General features: G+C 46.4%; 1 protein-coding gene across 3 annotated transcripts in view; it reads right to left on the reverse strand.

Moving 5' to 3' along the window:
- Positions 1-463: 463 nt before the first annotated feature.
- VANGL1 (VANGL planar cell polarity protein 1) overlaps positions 464-16,820 on the reverse strand; it is a 47,974-nt gene continuing 31,617 nt past the window's right edge. For all 3 annotated transcript variants that reach the window (XM_068958501.1, XM_068958509.1, XM_068958519.1), the window contains exons 5-8: positions 14,042-14,175; positions 10,378-10,510; positions 8,207-8,441; positions 464-6,896 (exon numbers count right to left, since the gene is read on the reverse strand). In XM_068958501.1, the coding sequence (XP_068814602.1) occupies positions 6,636-6,896; positions 8,207-8,441; positions 10,378-10,510; positions 14,042-14,175 (763 nt within the window). In that variant the 3' untranslated portion in view covers positions 464-6,635. The remainder of the gene's footprint in view (positions 6,897-8,206; positions 8,442-10,377; positions 10,511-14,041; positions 14,176-16,820) is intronic.

The following is a 16,820-nucleotide window of genomic DNA, read 5'->3' on the forward strand; positions in this document are numbered from 1 at the left end:
CAGGCCGAAATCCACAGCAACAACGAACGCTCATTTTTCCTCATCTCACCACTCCTCCCCCAACCCGAACCAGGTCCAAATAAGGAATTCAGCAATGAATCCTGCACTTCATAATTTGTGTGCAAACTATGAAGGAATAGAGTAGGTAGAAAAACCTGTTCCAACTCCGGTCCCGTCTCCCCACACCCTCACCAGCTGTATTTGCTCCCCATCACTCGATAGTTCAGGTGTTCAAAGCAGTCACCTACCAGTCTTGCTTTAAGAGTGATAGATGAGCTTTCATTGTATTGTGGCAGGGCAGATCAGAAAGGTCTAGAATGAGGGTGCCAGAGTTGGCCTCAAAAAGGTTAAACCGCATGCTTGCGGGGCCCCTCCCAGCCACAGCGAAGGAACGCTCAGAGGCCAGAAAAACACTTTTTTTGTCTGAAAGGATAAGAGGAAGGAGTGGGACAACAGAATTTCTGGTTTCAGTTTATTTCCAGAATTTTACTGTACAAAATATGCAAAGTGTAAAATGGTTTTACGTTTCAGTTTAAAAACAACAAAAACCCATCCAGCTATAACTTAAGAGAACCCGGCTTGGAACAGAACAATTTACTAGGCTAGACCCACAGTGCATTAATGTCACAGACACCAGGAATTTGCTTACTTAAGTCCACGATTAGAAAAGAACAGAAAGATCATGTACCATGGCAGTTAAAGTCACAAGTGCAGAGAGAGAAAAAGAATTGCTGGTTAGTGTCCATTAATTAGAAAACCTTGGCTAAACCCATCTTACTATACACACTTTGTGTAGAAAAAGAGTATTACACAGTGATCAGAAAAGGGTTTGGGAGGGGAGTTCACTCCTATCCCCTTCCCCAAGACACAATAACGCTGAATTAAAGAAACAGGCACAGAAGAGTGTAAGATTCCTTCACAGTTAAATCTGTGCAGGCTGTGAACCACAGCATCCACGTGTGCACACACGAGATACTCCCAAGCGATTTCAGCGCTGGTGAAAGGTGCCCAGGACGCAGCCATAGCAAAGGATTCCCTCTCTTGGCAGAGCGCGCTTACAGCAGGGCTGGCTGCCTACTGCCCAGAGGGCTTCACCGTATTACAGGGATAAAAACACACTCTCTTAAAGGGAAGCAGAGAGGCAGATAGCACGACCTGTGCCAATGGTGCTGTGGGGACCTGGCTCAAGAGTAATCCAGAGATCCACACCAGTAACAGAGCAGCTGCCAGAAACAGCAAATTTTGGTCATACTCTGAGGCAGCAGCCTGAATGCAAAAGGATGCATATTCCTGTCAGAGACTTCCAGCCACAAAGCCCCTTCTCTTAGGGGAACAGAACTTTGCTCTGTTTTAAAGAGAGCTTGATCCCAAGAGTGCTTCTTTCTTAATACAGTTTAAACACCGAACCACCAAGCCTGGCTCCAGGCCTTATACATGTATAAGGCAAACACACATAAGGGGAAAGCACATACACACACAAGCTAAATATGAGAAAACAGACGTCTGGGCACACAGCTCCCCAACAGCTCTCATATGGCAGGGTAGAGCTACCAAGTACAACTGAAGAGTAGAACCTGGGACCAGACTACTGTGTTTTTCTGAAAGAACAGAACATTTTTTTGTTTTATCCCTACAAAGGGCAGATTTGCAAGCTTTTGTAAGCAAGAGGAAACTGACTTAAATAGGTTTCCATGTTCAGCATGGTACAGGTCTTTCAAGTTTCTTCAGCAACAGATGTTGTAACAAGCACAGCTCAAACAGCTTTAAAAGCTACTTATGGACAGCCAGTTTTTAGAAACTGCTTCTCCTCAGCTTTTGGCATACCTGGAAACAGCTGACTCCCGAGGCTTTGTGTTAAATCCCCATCTAAAGAGTTCTTAAGAGTCCCCCAAAATTGTGCCTTATCAAGAGCTGTCCTCCAGCTTCAACCAGTAGCCCCCAGCACCCCTCATCCCACCTGCTACTTGCTCTTTCTAACTAGGGAACTTGAACAAGCAGAGCAAGGGGAGGATGGGAGCAGGAGGCACAGTGACTGAAGCTGTTGGCAGGAAGGTTTGAGGCAGGAGATTATCAGAGGAACAGCCAGCAAAGGCTGAAATCAGATCTACCTTCCTCCCCAAGATCCCCCCTCCAGGGGCATCCATTTCTTTTGCTGCTTTGAAGGCACCAATGACAGCCACAGAAGCAGGATGTATGCTGGACCTGACCTTGCTCTGCAAGCAAATTGCATCAAACCACCCTTTCACAGCCCGCACATCCCCCCGTAGCTACTCAGCAGGGGCGGCAAAGTCTCCCCTCCGCAGACTGCGGGCAGGTAGCTGCAAGCAGAATCCCCCCCTCCCCAGAGTGGCTTGGTCAGGGACTGCTATGCCATGGGGGCAGCACTGAAGTGCTTACATTTGGCTGCTGCCTGCTCTGCTCCCATGAGCAGGACCAGAGCAAGAGAGCAAGGCACCCCACAAGCTTGTGCAGGGATGGTTGCAGCTGCTTGACAATGAGGGGCTGCCTAGCAGTTGTGTTAACCTTTTCTCAGCCCTGGTTGCGGGACTGGCAAGGTATTAAGGGTCTAATACCTACCCCTACGCTCCTAGAAGCTGCAAGAAATCCTCATTTTCCAGTCTTAGCAATGAAAGAAAAAGTCAGCCTTTGTAGAAACCCACAGCCATTTCCATCTGCCCTGAAACAGCTGAAAATCTTCGTTGCTTCTGGCATAAGCATGGTTTTAGGTTTATGGTGTAACAAATCTGAGAGTAAAAGCACAAAGTCTTTAAACAGTCTGTGCAACACACTTGAGAGCCAAAGGGAAAACAGCAACATGGAAGAGAGGAGTGGAGCAACACCACCCTCGCCTAGGCCACGAGGCACCTTCGCCCTATCACACAGTTCAGCCCGTAGTGAGGATACCCAGCTACCACTGGGCAAGGTTCTCCTCCGAGGGAGGCACTGTCAGCTTCACTTCAAACAGGGTTTTCTTAGAAACTACTCTGTTTCTAAAAATCACTTCCCAGTCAGGCACAAGCATACAGGCTGGGAGAGGGGAGGGAGAAGTATGTGGAAGGAGATAGTGGAGGATAGGAGAGGTATCTGGAGGGAAACAGCCTGTGCTTGGCTGGCAAACCTTTCAAGCCTTATTTACGCTCAGCTCTTGGCAAGCTCTGCAGAAGTAAGGACTGTGGGATTTAGATCAGAGCTTCATTCCTTGTGACTTGATTCTTACTCACTAGCTGGCTATAAGCAAAGTTAAACAAGCCAGTCTGCTCTTGCCGTTCAATACTTTCTATGAAGAGCCTGAATTCCTGTAGCATCTTCCATCTTTGGATCTCAAAGCACTTTAGAAAAGTTGAGTTTAGCCTCAGAACACCCCAGTGAGGTAGGTATCATCATGGTCCCCTGATCTTGCATTAGGATGGGAAACAAGCTCCAAAACAAACAGAGTCCCAGAGAAATAAAATGACATGAGAAAAAATACCCATGAGTCCCAAATCTCCTTTTACTCTGTTCTCACCACTAAACAAGTTGCTTCTCTTTCCAGTCTCAGAAAAGTGCAAAGAAAGTAAACGGACTGAGAGGTGATGTTCTCCACTTCAGATTTTACCAGGCAAAGTGTTTGCTCTAATGCGGGGAAGAGCATTTAACGAAAGAAATGGTCCCTGTTGAGAAGAGTCCTTTTCAATGACAGGCAGAAACAGCGCTCTGACCCACAGCAAAGCAATTAGGAAGCAGATCCAGAACGAGCACACACTGCTTCCGTCTGGTTCTCCAGGGGTTTAAGGATTTAATGCAATTAAAGACTAAGATGCGAGTTTCCTGAGCAGAGACTGTCAGACAACAACCCCTCCCCCACGGGGGGAGGGGAAAGGAAAGGGGCAGGAAATCCTGGGAAAAAAGGTTTTTACCGAGGTGCTTGAAACAAGGTGCTCTGGCGCTCGCGCGCGCACACCCCCCCCCCCACACACGGCACACCCAAGCCCCCGGCAAGGTGGTTCTTGTTCTGGCTTCTCACAGATGAGCCAATTCAGCCACAGGCAGCAGCCTGAACACAGGCGTAAGTGCTCCAGAGTCTCCCAAGCTACTCCCAGGCTCTCCCATCCTTGCTGGTTATGCACATCATAAAAGCCAAATACATACGATCTTTATGAGATCTAAGTGTGAGATACTATAAGCCCCCTCTGCTTTTTAAGGAGAGGATATAAAATGATCTGGTATTTTTAAAAATTAAAATCCTGCAAAGGGCACAATCAATAAAAAAAATCCCCATACAGACTACCAGGAATTTTGACCTAGAGAAAACCCCAAATATAAGTTTACAGCAGTGAAACTCTACCTACTTCCCACCCTGCAAGGGATGCAGGCCTGATCCTGGATCCTGTTGTGCACCTCACCATCTAGTTCCTTCACAACCATTTCTGGCACATTACACTGAGAGGACTGGATCCCGGTGAACATTACGCATTTGGAAGAAAGCGTCCATCAGCAGGAAGAGTTCAGGATGCCGCAGATGACATGTCGCTGGAGAACCACTGCTTTGGACCCTCGCTCACCAGGGTGCTCAGGCAGCAGGTAGCTCCTTTGATCCCAGCAGGACTGTCTGTAGGTGTTGTTGGACATACACCTCCTTCTCAGCAACTGCTGTCACAGCCAGAAGACGTTGAACTCCCCTGACCTGTTCTGAGCACCCCGGCCTATGGTAACTGCTCCCTCCCACCTGCCTGTGGCAGGCACTGCCCAGCTCGGCTCAGCTACGCCATGCAGGACCAGCAGATTCCTGCTCTCCGCGCTTAGCTGGGCTGCCTTGTGCTGGTGGGAAGCAGCATGGCGGGCTGATGAAGCAGTCAAGGCTGGGCTGGGGGAGGCCAAAGAGGACAGCAGGGGCTGCTGCTGCTGACCCATCAAAGAAAATGCACCCTCATAGAGAAGGGCACATGTTTATATACCTTGTGAACCTGGGCCTTCTGTGATGAGATGCACCTGCATGGAAGGCAGGTCAGCTCCTGCTAAATATAGGTATTTGCATGGTAAAAGATTGGGCAGAACAAATTGAGCTTTTCCATTCATGCATATGGATCCATCACCACAGAGGCAGGGGGGCTCCAGGAAGGCTCTAGCAGAAGGTCTGGTCACTGCTGGGCTCAGGAGTTACCAGCACTTAGATTTCAGTACACTGATTTAGGCTCCTCTTTAAAAGCAAACCTTTCAAAGCCCCACGAGAAACAAAAGTGTCAGATGCAAAAGCTGCACTAATGGGCAAAGAAGGTCTTAAAAACAAAACTGCAATTTTAAGAGCTATGCATCTCTCTCTCAAGAGCAGAGAAAGAGCAGGCTACTCGTCACTGAGCACTGAGGTGAGACTCCCATGGGAGAGAAAGGCCAAGAAAGGCAGGCAGATTTTCAACATTCAGATTTAGTTTGGTATTTCTTAGCTACAGCCAAAAGTGTATGGCAAGGAAGGACATATTGTGGTGTTTCCAGCACACAGGAGTTCTTCAAAGCAAGTGCACACAGCAGAGGTCAGCCCTTTCCCTGCTCCTCTCCTCAAGGCGGGAAGTGCTTTTGCCCTTCTTTTCTCCAGACACACTTGAAGCTCTGTAGAGAACGAGAGGTGCATTCCTGCATGCACTCCCCTTCCTCTCAAAGAGGCTGTCAGACATAGGGAGGGTCTGTGATTTATCTAAGGAGCTAGCTACTTATCTACTCCGTCCCAGTGCAAATACGCAGCCCCTGCAGGTGTGAAAGGAAGAAGTGGTAAGGCAGACCCCGAGGGGACCGTGGCTAGAGAAACACGTTTGGAAAGCCAGACGGAAGGGGACAGAAATGGGCAGCTTTGGGAGCGTCTGACAAAGGGGGCAAGTGTTAGAGATGAAACAGTGGAGAGAACAAGGGAGTTGTGTCATGCAAAATAAAGATGTTTCACTAACAAGCACTGGTAAAAATTTGAACAGCTGCAAGATGGGCTGATCCAGTGCAAGACAAGCAGCTTCACAGAGACAACAGGCAGCAAAACCACCCCACTACGTTCATACAGGTCCAGTGCTAATACAAGAAGGGACAAGGGGAAGAGGAAAAATAATAATAAAAAAAAAAACCCCTTCAGCCTCAAGGTTATGTGGTTCAGAGAGGAACCTCTCTCACATGCACCCTTCAAACCCCCTCTCCTTCCTAAATGAAAAAGAACTGTGCATTACCCTTGTACCACGCTGACTTCTCTACTGGAGAGGTGAGCAATGTATTCTCAGAAATAGCTACAGGTAGTAAAAGCAGGGCCACAAAAGTGCATGCACACACACAGTGTAAGGCAGCGTTCCAACAAAAATACAGGCATTGCAATTTTGCAGAGAAAGAGAGAGCATGAGATTTACAATATGCCAAGGGAAAAAGGAAAAAAAAAAGAAAAAAGAAAAAGCTGTTCTGTCTCCAAAACTGAGCTAACCGAGCCAAGTCACCCTGTCGCCTCTTAAGATATTCCTTTCTAGATAAGATAACCCAAATCCACCCACCCTCCCCTTTCCAAATAAAGTGCAGATGGTCAAATATTACTGGTCCATCATCTGCCAGTTTCAGTCAGCATTGGGGAAATTAAACCCAAAAGCACAATATTGAAAAAAAAAAATCCCCAAACAACCCACCCTCAAAACCCCTTAAACTGAAGTCTCGGACTGTAAGCGAAGGACGAATTTATGAGATTTAGGGTCTATGAATTCTTCTGAGAGTTTGATGAAGGGGATTTTCTTCACATTAACAACAAGGCTGAAGTCCAAGCACTTGAGGACAAAAACAATTCCGTCTTGTAACCCACTTGTGACCGCTTCCTCGCTAATGAGCGTCCACTGCTTGGAAAACCAGCGATCCCTGTCGTATTGGAGGGTTGGGCCTGGATTGAGGTAACGCTCCAGGAATGCCTAGTGAGAGAACGAACACATTAACGCCTAGGGAACAACAGTCCCATGACTCTTGACTGCTTCGATGCTCTCTTTCAATTTCTAGCTACAGCTATGTGAGCACTGACGTGCCATGCTGGAAATTATTTCAGCTCCTGTGCTTCAGGAGATACCCTTTCCCCCTTTCCCTCCTAACATTTCAGACCCCAAGATCAAACAGAAAATAGCTAGAGATCCTCTTTTGTTCCATCCCAGGCAACTTTGTCACAGCCCTGACTTTCACTTTCAACATTGCCCTCCAAGTAGGACTTTGGAAAGAGCAGCAGTTCTGCAGAGCAGACACCTCTTTAACCCCCCCACCTAATCCCAACACTGCAGTGCAAGACAGGCAGACGGCACAGTTGGCCTTCCCTCCCTCTGTCGAAAAAGAGGTGGAAAGTGGAGGTTTTCCTTCTTTGCAGCCTGACCAGCCTTGACAAGAACAGAACAGGAAGCATTGTTTGATGTCTCTTGTCTCTTACTGTTTACAGAAATGGCCCTTGCAAACCAGGGCAGATTCCTGGACAGATTCCAGTAAAGGAGTGCTAATCCATGTCTTGTCACAGCGTCTCTGCTCTTCTTATAGGAAGTCCTAGGTACAAGGGTAAATCCCTGCTTTTCTGCCATTGGGTTGCATTCTCCAGGATGGTGGGTGTGGTATTGTGTGGGGTGGTTTTTTTCGTTGGTTGGTTTGGTTTTTTTTTAAACCTAGGCTGTTTATAAGGCCGATTTCCCTCATCATTCAGTCCCTCTCAGTGTCTGCAGTTCAACAGTCACAGTCAGAGCATGAAGCAAGGAGCAGATACTTGACTAAGCAACCCACAAGTCAGAAACACTGTCAAATAGACAGGGGTTTAGGCCAGGAGAGAGATACTAATGCTATAATTAGCAGCAGTTCAAAAGGCAGCACTGCAGAGGGAAAAAAAGTAATCCTTTGCAAGCTGCCCTCTACACCACACTCCTCCGTGAACCGGGCCTGGAGAATTCCCTGAGACTCAAGGCCACTGCTTTGGATACTTCTTTCATACTCCTGGGCTGAACTGGATGTGAGAACACGTAGCTAGCTACCTCACAGGTAATTTCAGTCAAAAAAGACAGAAAGTGTTTTAGAGGAAACATCACCTTCCTTTAAGAATTGAAGCAATCTACAGTGCATTGATCATATCACAGACAACAACCCCAAAAATCTCCACTTGCCGCCCTCCCCCCCCATGATTCTCTCTGCTCTGCGTGCATGCACAGATGTGCTGTCCCTTCCTCCCTCCCTCCTGCACCATTAGAGAAAGTATTACCTTTGGTGTCATGTTATTGGTGATGCAGAAGGACAAGTGTTGCAAGATGCTCTCCATGCTGTGGTACTGTTGCTGACGGGTGGTGCGGAGGTACTTCTGCAGAGCTCTTGCCATGGAAGGGAAGATTGCCTGAGCTGCTTCTCGGGGGTCCATCATCTCTCCTGGAGCTTTCTGCTGTTCCTCTGCCTGGAGACGTTTGATATGAGTGAAAGCCTCCTCTACTGCAACCACAAGCCTACAGAAAAAAACAAATCAGGGCAGCAAGAGTCACAAGAGAGTTAGGATGGGTCTGTGGTTAAGGCAGAACCTGGGAGGCAGGATTTACAAGCTCCTATTCCCATCTCTGCCACTGACTCACTGTCTACCATCAGACAAGTTATTTACTCCTTTCTACCGACAGTCTCAGAGAGGTAGACCGAAGCTTTCCTTTTCTTGCCAAGCCATCCAGCAACTGAGGGTCATAAACCAGGACTAAGACTTTAAAAGCCCCAGGCTTGCGCTTGGTTCTGCCAACACAGCATAAACATCAGCTACATGACTTGAACAAGACACAGCTGCTGTCATGCTTAACGTGTACATATGAAAACAGTTCCAGCATAAAGTGCTTTAGCTTGAACCATAAGGGCAGGCAGGCAGGAAGAGGCTGGCTATAGATAGATGACCCAGGACACAGAGCGCTCTACAGGCTCTCTGTGCTCACAAGCCGCAGTCTGCTCCGATTTACATCAACTAGGTACAGACCTTGTGCTCCTGGATGGCTGCCCTGTATCCTTCCACTGAACAGTGACCGGGTTCCCCTGTCTTCACTCCTAACACTGCAGTCAAAGACATCCTCTGCAAACCATTCCTGAGTTGGTGCAGGTGAGCAAACACCAAGACCACACCATAAAAAGGCAAACAGATGCCTTTGCAAGTTAGCCTAGCAGAATTTAACAAGCGAGGTGCTACATTACAGCTAACGGGAAAAAGCAGTAATGATGGAAGAGCCACCTGACAAAACTCTTTTGCCCCTCTGGACAGGCTTGTTTCACATTGCATTTCCATTCAAGTCATCATTTTCTACGCTGCCCTCAATACTCAATTGATCTTAAAGCCAGGAGATGCTGCCTCGTGACAAGCAGAGGTACACGATAACGTACTCAGACTATGCAAGGAGCAGTAGAAGAAACCCCAGTCTTCTAGTGACTGAGGGTTTTCCTCTGACCAAGCAATGGCTCTAACCAAACTTACTAGGTAAGGGAGATGTTCCCAAGTTAGTCAGGAGGCTAAACTGCACGGAAGGGAAAAATCCAAGTTCCTCTCACTCTGCGGCTGGAAGAGAGCCTGGAAGACAACAGCTATGGAGCATGGGTCAGACTGAATCAGTCTATAGGGACACCGTGTGCCAGCACTTTCCCAATAAAATATCAACTGCCAAAAGAAAACACAAAACAAGCCAGCTCCTTCCAGTTACGGCACATTCCTTCCAAACATAGCTCAGTTCAGGGGTGCCTATCTGTAAGCAACTTGCCTCAAACTGTTAGGTATGCTAACTGCAAACTATAATTAGGCTCCAGAGCAAATAGAGGCACTAACTCTCTGGGGTCGCTTCAACAAAGCAGTAACTCTACAGCCTAAGCGTGGCTGGAAAAAAACATACCTATTTTCCAAAAGAAAATGCTGCCAGGCTTGGTCACATCTTTCCTTTCTCACTGCCTTCCCAACCCATTTAAAAGGATAGTCAAACTGCCCTTTCTAGGCTAGCTGCTTGCAAACACAAGAATTCTTTACTCCTCCATGAATAGGCAATATTGAGCGCTCCACAATTCTGTCTCTTAAGCTGAAATGACAAGCCTGAGCACAGGGGAAATAACAAGATTTCCTACACCAAGTAACTACAGATTTGTCAAGCACTGGACTGTTCCCTAATCTGTGACATTGCATTAGCTTATCAGGCATAACACACATGAGCTCTACTTGAGTATTTTCTTCAGACAATTCCAGTGGCAAGCTGTCACTGTCCCTCGTGCATCTGGGTTTCATATGCTTCTTTTCTGTGACAGATTTACAATCACCCTTAATCAAAAATTCTTCTCTCTCATCAGGCTCAGCAAGCCCAGTATGGCTGAGCCTCTAACAGTTCAGGCACAGGCTGAGCAGCACCTAGGAACCCCAGGAAGGGACTGCTTTACCTTGCACGACGTTTTTTAACTCGGCGCTCGTGGTCGGCCTCTTCGTAGTACAGCTCGTTGTGACTGGAGTCCCTGCGACGGGCAGCAGCTGCAATCAGGGCACGGGACTGCCCAGAAGCATTGTTACCTGGGCCTTCAGGAGGAGAGGACAAACAAAAAGATGCAAAAGAAGACACAAGAAGGTGACCTTACTATCACAGAACTGGACCTGAGAAGGACTAGCACCCAGCAGCATTTGTCACAAGTGCCCTGTGGTTGCAGACCAGGCTGTGCCCTACCAGGAAGGGCTATACAACTCTTCCCCACTCCTCATGGGCTCTAGCAAAAACCCCGTTGGAAAACCAAGCGCAGGCTTGGAGAGGAGGTTTTCCTCCCTGCTCCAAGCATGGCAGTGCAAGAGGGAAGCTAGTTGGGATGAAGGATCTCACACAAAGTAGACAACGGAAGAGGCAAGATGCACATGCCAAGGATGCAACTTACCATCCATTATGTATGTTTTCAGTTTGGCAGCAAGGGCAGCTGGAACACACCACATTGCAGCAACAAGACAGTGTGAGAGCACAAGAAGTGAGGAGTTGCAAAGGGGAGAAAAAGATAGACAGAAAAACAAGAACAACAAGAGACATGGAGATGAATGAATAAAAGCCAAACTCCAGACAGAGGGATGAAATACAACACTGCACCAGGATGCAAAGGCAGCGGCATCACATTTAGACAAAGTACAGACTTTTTTCAGAAGGGCACATGCTGTCAGAGCAGCAGTTCTGCAACAGGTTAGGCTGGGGTCTATGTACATAGTAGCTCCCCATGGCACTTGGAGCAGCATCGGCTGCTAGAGGTGGTACTGCTGTTAACAGATCCCACATAGCTGCAAGAAGAGGAAAGTTGAAATCTATCTGTAACACAGGGACAACTGACAGTAGTCTGTAGTTCAGGGGTGCCTATCTGTAGTAGTTGTCTACTACAGGATCTTACCTAGTGACACTAAAATGCAGGAAAGCTTCTGCAATTCCCCCATGAAGCTCATAGCACTGGCTGTTTGGGGAGGGGCAGGGGGTAGGGAGGAAAAATAATGTTGTTGCTGTAGAATCTACCAAATCCAGATGCGAAAAGGGGAAATCTAAGACACCCTCCAAACTACGTTTTTCAAGAGCTGCTTTTCTGACCAACTGCTCTGAGATTCCACACTCTTAACTGGCAGGGATTAAGGCAAATCAATTGCATAGATGTGCTCAAAATTAATCTGCTCCTGCAAGAGCAACTTTTTATTTTTTTCCTAAAAAGTATAAACCAGATTCCAAGATAGAAGCTTGAAATTTTATGAAGGGATGCAGTAGCATTCAAACAGACAGGTTCTTAAGAGTCTAAACATTTTAGATGCTGTTTGACAACCTTGAAATGGAGGATATGGCTCAAGGGAGATACCAGCTCCCAAATTTGGGTTAGAATTATTATATGCCTCATTGACTATGCCTGGTGATGAAAATCTAGATTTTGAAGGTGAACCTACCCACTCCACATAACAGATTTCAGCAAAATGTTTTTTTCCTTCCTGGCTGCTGCAACATCAAATACATAAGCTGCCAACAAATTAGGCTGCCTTAATAGTATTACAGTCTTTTCACACGGAGGGTGTAAAAGACTGTCAGGATGCCAAGGTTAAGTCCTAGCCAGAACTACATTCTGCTTTGTAAAATGCGTTGGAATCCTTTTAAAGGATACACCTCTAAGCCTGAGATATCCATGGTCTTAAAGGCAAAAGCATTGCACAAGGAGCAGCCCAGGAAACCTGTACCACTCCAGAATGGGAGGCACTAGTTTTCAGGCCCTGGGAGGCTCATGGGTTTGACACTTAAAAGGGCTATGTGCCAGCTCCCTAAGCTTTGCTTCTGGCTTCTTCAATTCCAACAAAACTTTGTGAACTAGCTGCTCCTAAGCTACTAATGCTAGTGGATTGGCAATTTTTCCTCAAAGCTTGGGAGTTCCAACTTTTCACTGGGATACCACAGCAGCTGCTGCAGGAACAGACACCTTGCCACCTCTTAAGGAGATGCTGCGTGGCAGGAGAAGAGAAGCAAGACAATAATCAGAATGGCACGTTCCGCAGCAAGCCTGGCAGGCTATTTGGTTTCAATGGCACATGGACACCTGCGGGATTTGGAAGTCCTCACTTTCCATACACCAGGTCTAGTTGAGAATGAGCAACTGGAATGAAAGATTTCCATTCCTGTTAAAGCAACTTCATTTCCCTCCCATAAACTTTGCTCTAAAAAGGAGCAGACCAAGTCAGTTTACATCCTCTTTCCAACTCGACTCATTCTTTCTCACCTGTGAGTTTCTTCACTGCAGGCAGAAGGGGAACCAGGGCGAGAAAGCCTGCCTGCCCCTCTCCCGTTCCCCTGCTTTCCTTCGCCTTCCACTCTCAGAAATGGGCATTCTCACTGTAAGGATCTAAGCCCGCACATAAATTTTACAGGCTCAGCAGTGTTGCTTGAGGTTTGGAGAAAGATTTAAAATAAGGCCTTTGAAACACCTGAAGTTCCCCAAAGTGCAGAAAAGCATACGTTGCTGAAACCTTGTTGCAGGCAAAGAAGAAAAACCCTGGGACATGAGATTCTACTTGACAGATATTCTTCATATTTCAGTCTCCACATCCTGCACACAGAGCCACACTGCCCTTCTAAGTCCCTTATGCCCCTTCTTCCTTCCTGCTCTCAACGTCTGTCAAAACTAACTCATCCATGTGCAGGACTGCTGTACAAGATGACCCTCAGCACACCTTGGCACAAGATTTCAGCCACACTGAACTAGTATGTAACTAGTAAGCTATGTAACTGAAGCTCTCCCATCAAAGGCATGCCCATTTTTTATAGAGGCTGTGATGGCTGGGCACATCCTGCTGATCAAGCCTAGTTTTTACTGATAGAGTTCAGGAGCGTCAAACAATTAAATCTGGTTTTCCTTGCTATGATAATCCACACGGATCCACCCAGCCATCCTCCCACACACCTCTTTAAAGCCCAAAAGCCTGAAACAGGTTTGCAGAACGTTAAAAGCTCCGTGGGGATAGATATCTGTCTTTGCGTTTGCCCATGAAGCACTTAGCGTCATGACGATTTGGAAGCATGGCCAAGCATAAGCCAGGCGTAACTAATTTACTGCTAAGGCTACAGGCTGATGAACATTTTACGTTGGCAACAGCTGCCTAAACACTTGCTTGTCCCTACACTGGTACCAACCTCCTCAATTTCCCTGAAGGCTGCCTATGGAAGCAGTGCAGTAAACTGGACTGGGGAACTGATCTGGGTTAAAAGTTACGCTTAACATACCAACACAACCAAGGGGATGACTGGAGGGTGACAAAGCAGAAGCTGCTTAAAACGACCAGTAGTGCTGAAAGAAGCCTTTGTCAAAGCACACAATAATTAAGCCTGACCTAAAGTTTGGCTGTTTCACCTGGCTAAGACAAAAGCCTTGTTGTGGGCTAAACACAGCTGTAAAGTCACCTGGAACCATCAAATTCAGCGCTGTCAGGAAGATTTCCAGCAAGAGACAAGGATTTGGCAAAGCAAGAAGGTGAGAACGTGTGCATAACAAAGCTTAACACCGACCCAGCCCTTCCCCATCCCACCCAGTCTCAGAGACTGCATTTCACCTCACCTACCATCAACATTGTAGACTTTCAGGCCAGCCATGTGCTTGGCTGCACGGGATTTGGAGGCTGTTAACAAGGCTGGATTGTAGACTGTGAAATCTTTGTAGTAATTTTCCAGAACGACCAGTGCAGCCCGCTGGATGCTAGGGAAGGGGGGGGGGGGGGAGGAAAAAACAAACAAACAAGACTAAAGCCCGAAAAATGACATGAGGTCTTTTGTTTCCTTTTAAAAAAAGTTTTATAGAAGAAGAAATAGCCGCATTGTTTGGAATGTGGTTGCTACTCCCATGAAATTGTGCAATACTCACAATCCATTACTAACTATGGGGGCTCTCTAGGATCTCAAGTTTCATTTTGGAGATGTAAGAGGAATGTTTCTCCCTTCACCTCAGTTTGAAGGTAAAACAAGAGCAGGGCATAAACGGAAGTTTTAGGCTACCTGCCGCTTGGGAAAACACAGAACAAGAGCTCAGTCCATCTCAGCAGCACGATAACTGTGACGCAAAGGCCTTGCCTAGGCTGAAAAGCAGAGCACCACGCTGGTTTTGCTGTGGTTGGCCAGCCCAGATGGAGGGACCAGCTCGGTATGGATGCTTTACCCTTTGAGTCATTTCCAGCCGCACCTTGCAGTCCCTCAGATCTCCTCCATCCAAGCACTGACAAGAGCCCAATCTTTTCAGCTTTCACAGCAAGATAAGATCACTGCCTCAGATAGCTGCCTAGGAATGAATTACCTCAGGATTTCTTGTTAAATCCCAGGTGAAGGGCCAAATAAAGAATAGTGTCACTTCCTCCCTCCCTTTGAAGGGAGGCCTCTACATAAAAAGATGACACACGGGAGCAAAACATAACACGCGTGCACCATGAGCAGGAAAAGCTCAACCCAGAGGTCCTTTGCAATCATTTTGACAACTAAGAGAGAGAGAGAGATGTCACTAGGCACTGCTACCAACACATGGTAGGAGAGTATTTCAAAATAATATAAAGCTATAGAGAAAAAAACCACCAACAACAACCACCAGAAAACACCACTTGATTTAGGACATAGCTCTCGTCACATTGCTCTGGCTCCATGCCCCAAAACAGCGTTCAGCTGGCAGTAGCAGTCTTAAGACAGCAAGTCACCAATTTGGTGGAATTTGCCAAGAACTCACAGTTAATTTCACTTTGAACCCACAAAAATTATAAGAGAACTGCCAGCGCATTTGTTGCCAGTTAATTGTAAAGTTCACACTCGCCAACAAAGCCTCTCACAAGAAAAGCAACCAAGTATTGTTGCACATGTTATAACATAGGGAAAAAAACATTAGAAGGATGGTAACATGGGAAAACAGATTGGAACAAATTAAGACCTAAATGCGATTCTCAGCATTGCCACCAATTCAGCGCACGCTCTCAGGGGAGCAATTTAATTTTCCTGTGCCTAATGCTAATATTAACTTCTGTATCACACCCCAGTAATACACACACACACACACACACACACACACACACACACATATCCTGCACCATCCTTACTCTCCAGGTACCCCTCTCCTGCTGATCCGTGAATTAAGTCTAGATCCCAGCCCATCTACTAGCTTCTGGGAAATAACAGGCCAAGACTTGTTCATGCTGTATCTTTATTCAGTATTATGGTACATCTCCGTTTCTTTCATTAGCTGAGTACCTTTATGATGACGAATTTAGCTTTTATAGCAAATTCTATCTTTAGGACAGTTTGACGGGGTCTTTTGCAACCAGCCGGAGCATTTGAAAGGAGCTTCACCTTTCAGGGGCCTGTGCTTAATACTTCCTCATATCAGGTTCCTTAAAAGCGATTTCATTTGAGCACTCAGCTATCGATATGTAATAAATAGTTACTATTTAATCAAGGTAATTATTTTCCTTTGACAAAGAAGTACAGACTGACCCACATATACACACTAACTGAGAACAAGTGAAAACTCGTTTATTCCTGCCTGCTAAACTTCTGATTTCTACTGTGAATTTACCGTAGTTTAAAAACAAAGTTTCATAAAAGAAGTCATGTGGCAGCAGCATACATTCTCCCCTCCTGACTGTGTTCGAACATGACTCAAGTTTTTCCATGTCAGCTTTCCAGGAAGAAAAGTGAAACTTCACAGAATTTCATCTCAAAAGGCAAACAGACTTGGAAAACTAGGTGCAACTGAGAAGAAAAAGACAAAAGTAAAAAAAAGTTACACTCTGGTTGCGCTGCAGTCAGTTCATACAGCGTTAGGACTTACAATCGCAGCAGCAGAAAAGGTTTGGGAGGTGCTCCGTTGACTGACCAGCTCCATTAGGACAAAGCACAATGCATCCCAGGGGAGAATAATTCTTTTTAAAGCACAGATATTTTCCCTGGACCCCACAGAGAATGTTATCATCAGGATGCCAACTTTCCCCACCTCCTACCCCTTCCATTCCCTTACTAACCTATCAGCCTACCTTCATTGGCCTGCGTGCACATACGCACACGCGCACACGCACACACACACAAATACAATTAAATCTTTACCTTGCAATAAGTGGCCATCACTTCCCTGAAAGTTAAAGCCCAGTTATTTTATACTGATGCAATATCAGTACAGGCTCAGTCTCACATGCTCAGGACACCCCACCTGTACAGAGGGCCTGCTCTCCAGAGATGCAATTTTAATAAAACAATGTCGTTTCCTAAATTTCTGTAAGCCAACGTCTGGCTCCCATGTAGTCCACTGTACGCATGTGGAGTTAGGAAGACAGCTGGACTGAGCCTCTTCTCTTTAAAAAAAGAAAAATTAAA

The sequence above is a fragment of the Struthio camelus genome, chromosome 1, assembly GCF_040807025.1.
Source record: "Struthio camelus isolate bStrCam1 chromosome 1, bStrCam1.hap1, whole genome shotgun sequence".
Taxonomy (NCBI): Eukaryota; Metazoa; Chordata; class Aves; order Struthioniformes; family Struthionidae; genus Struthio; species Struthio camelus.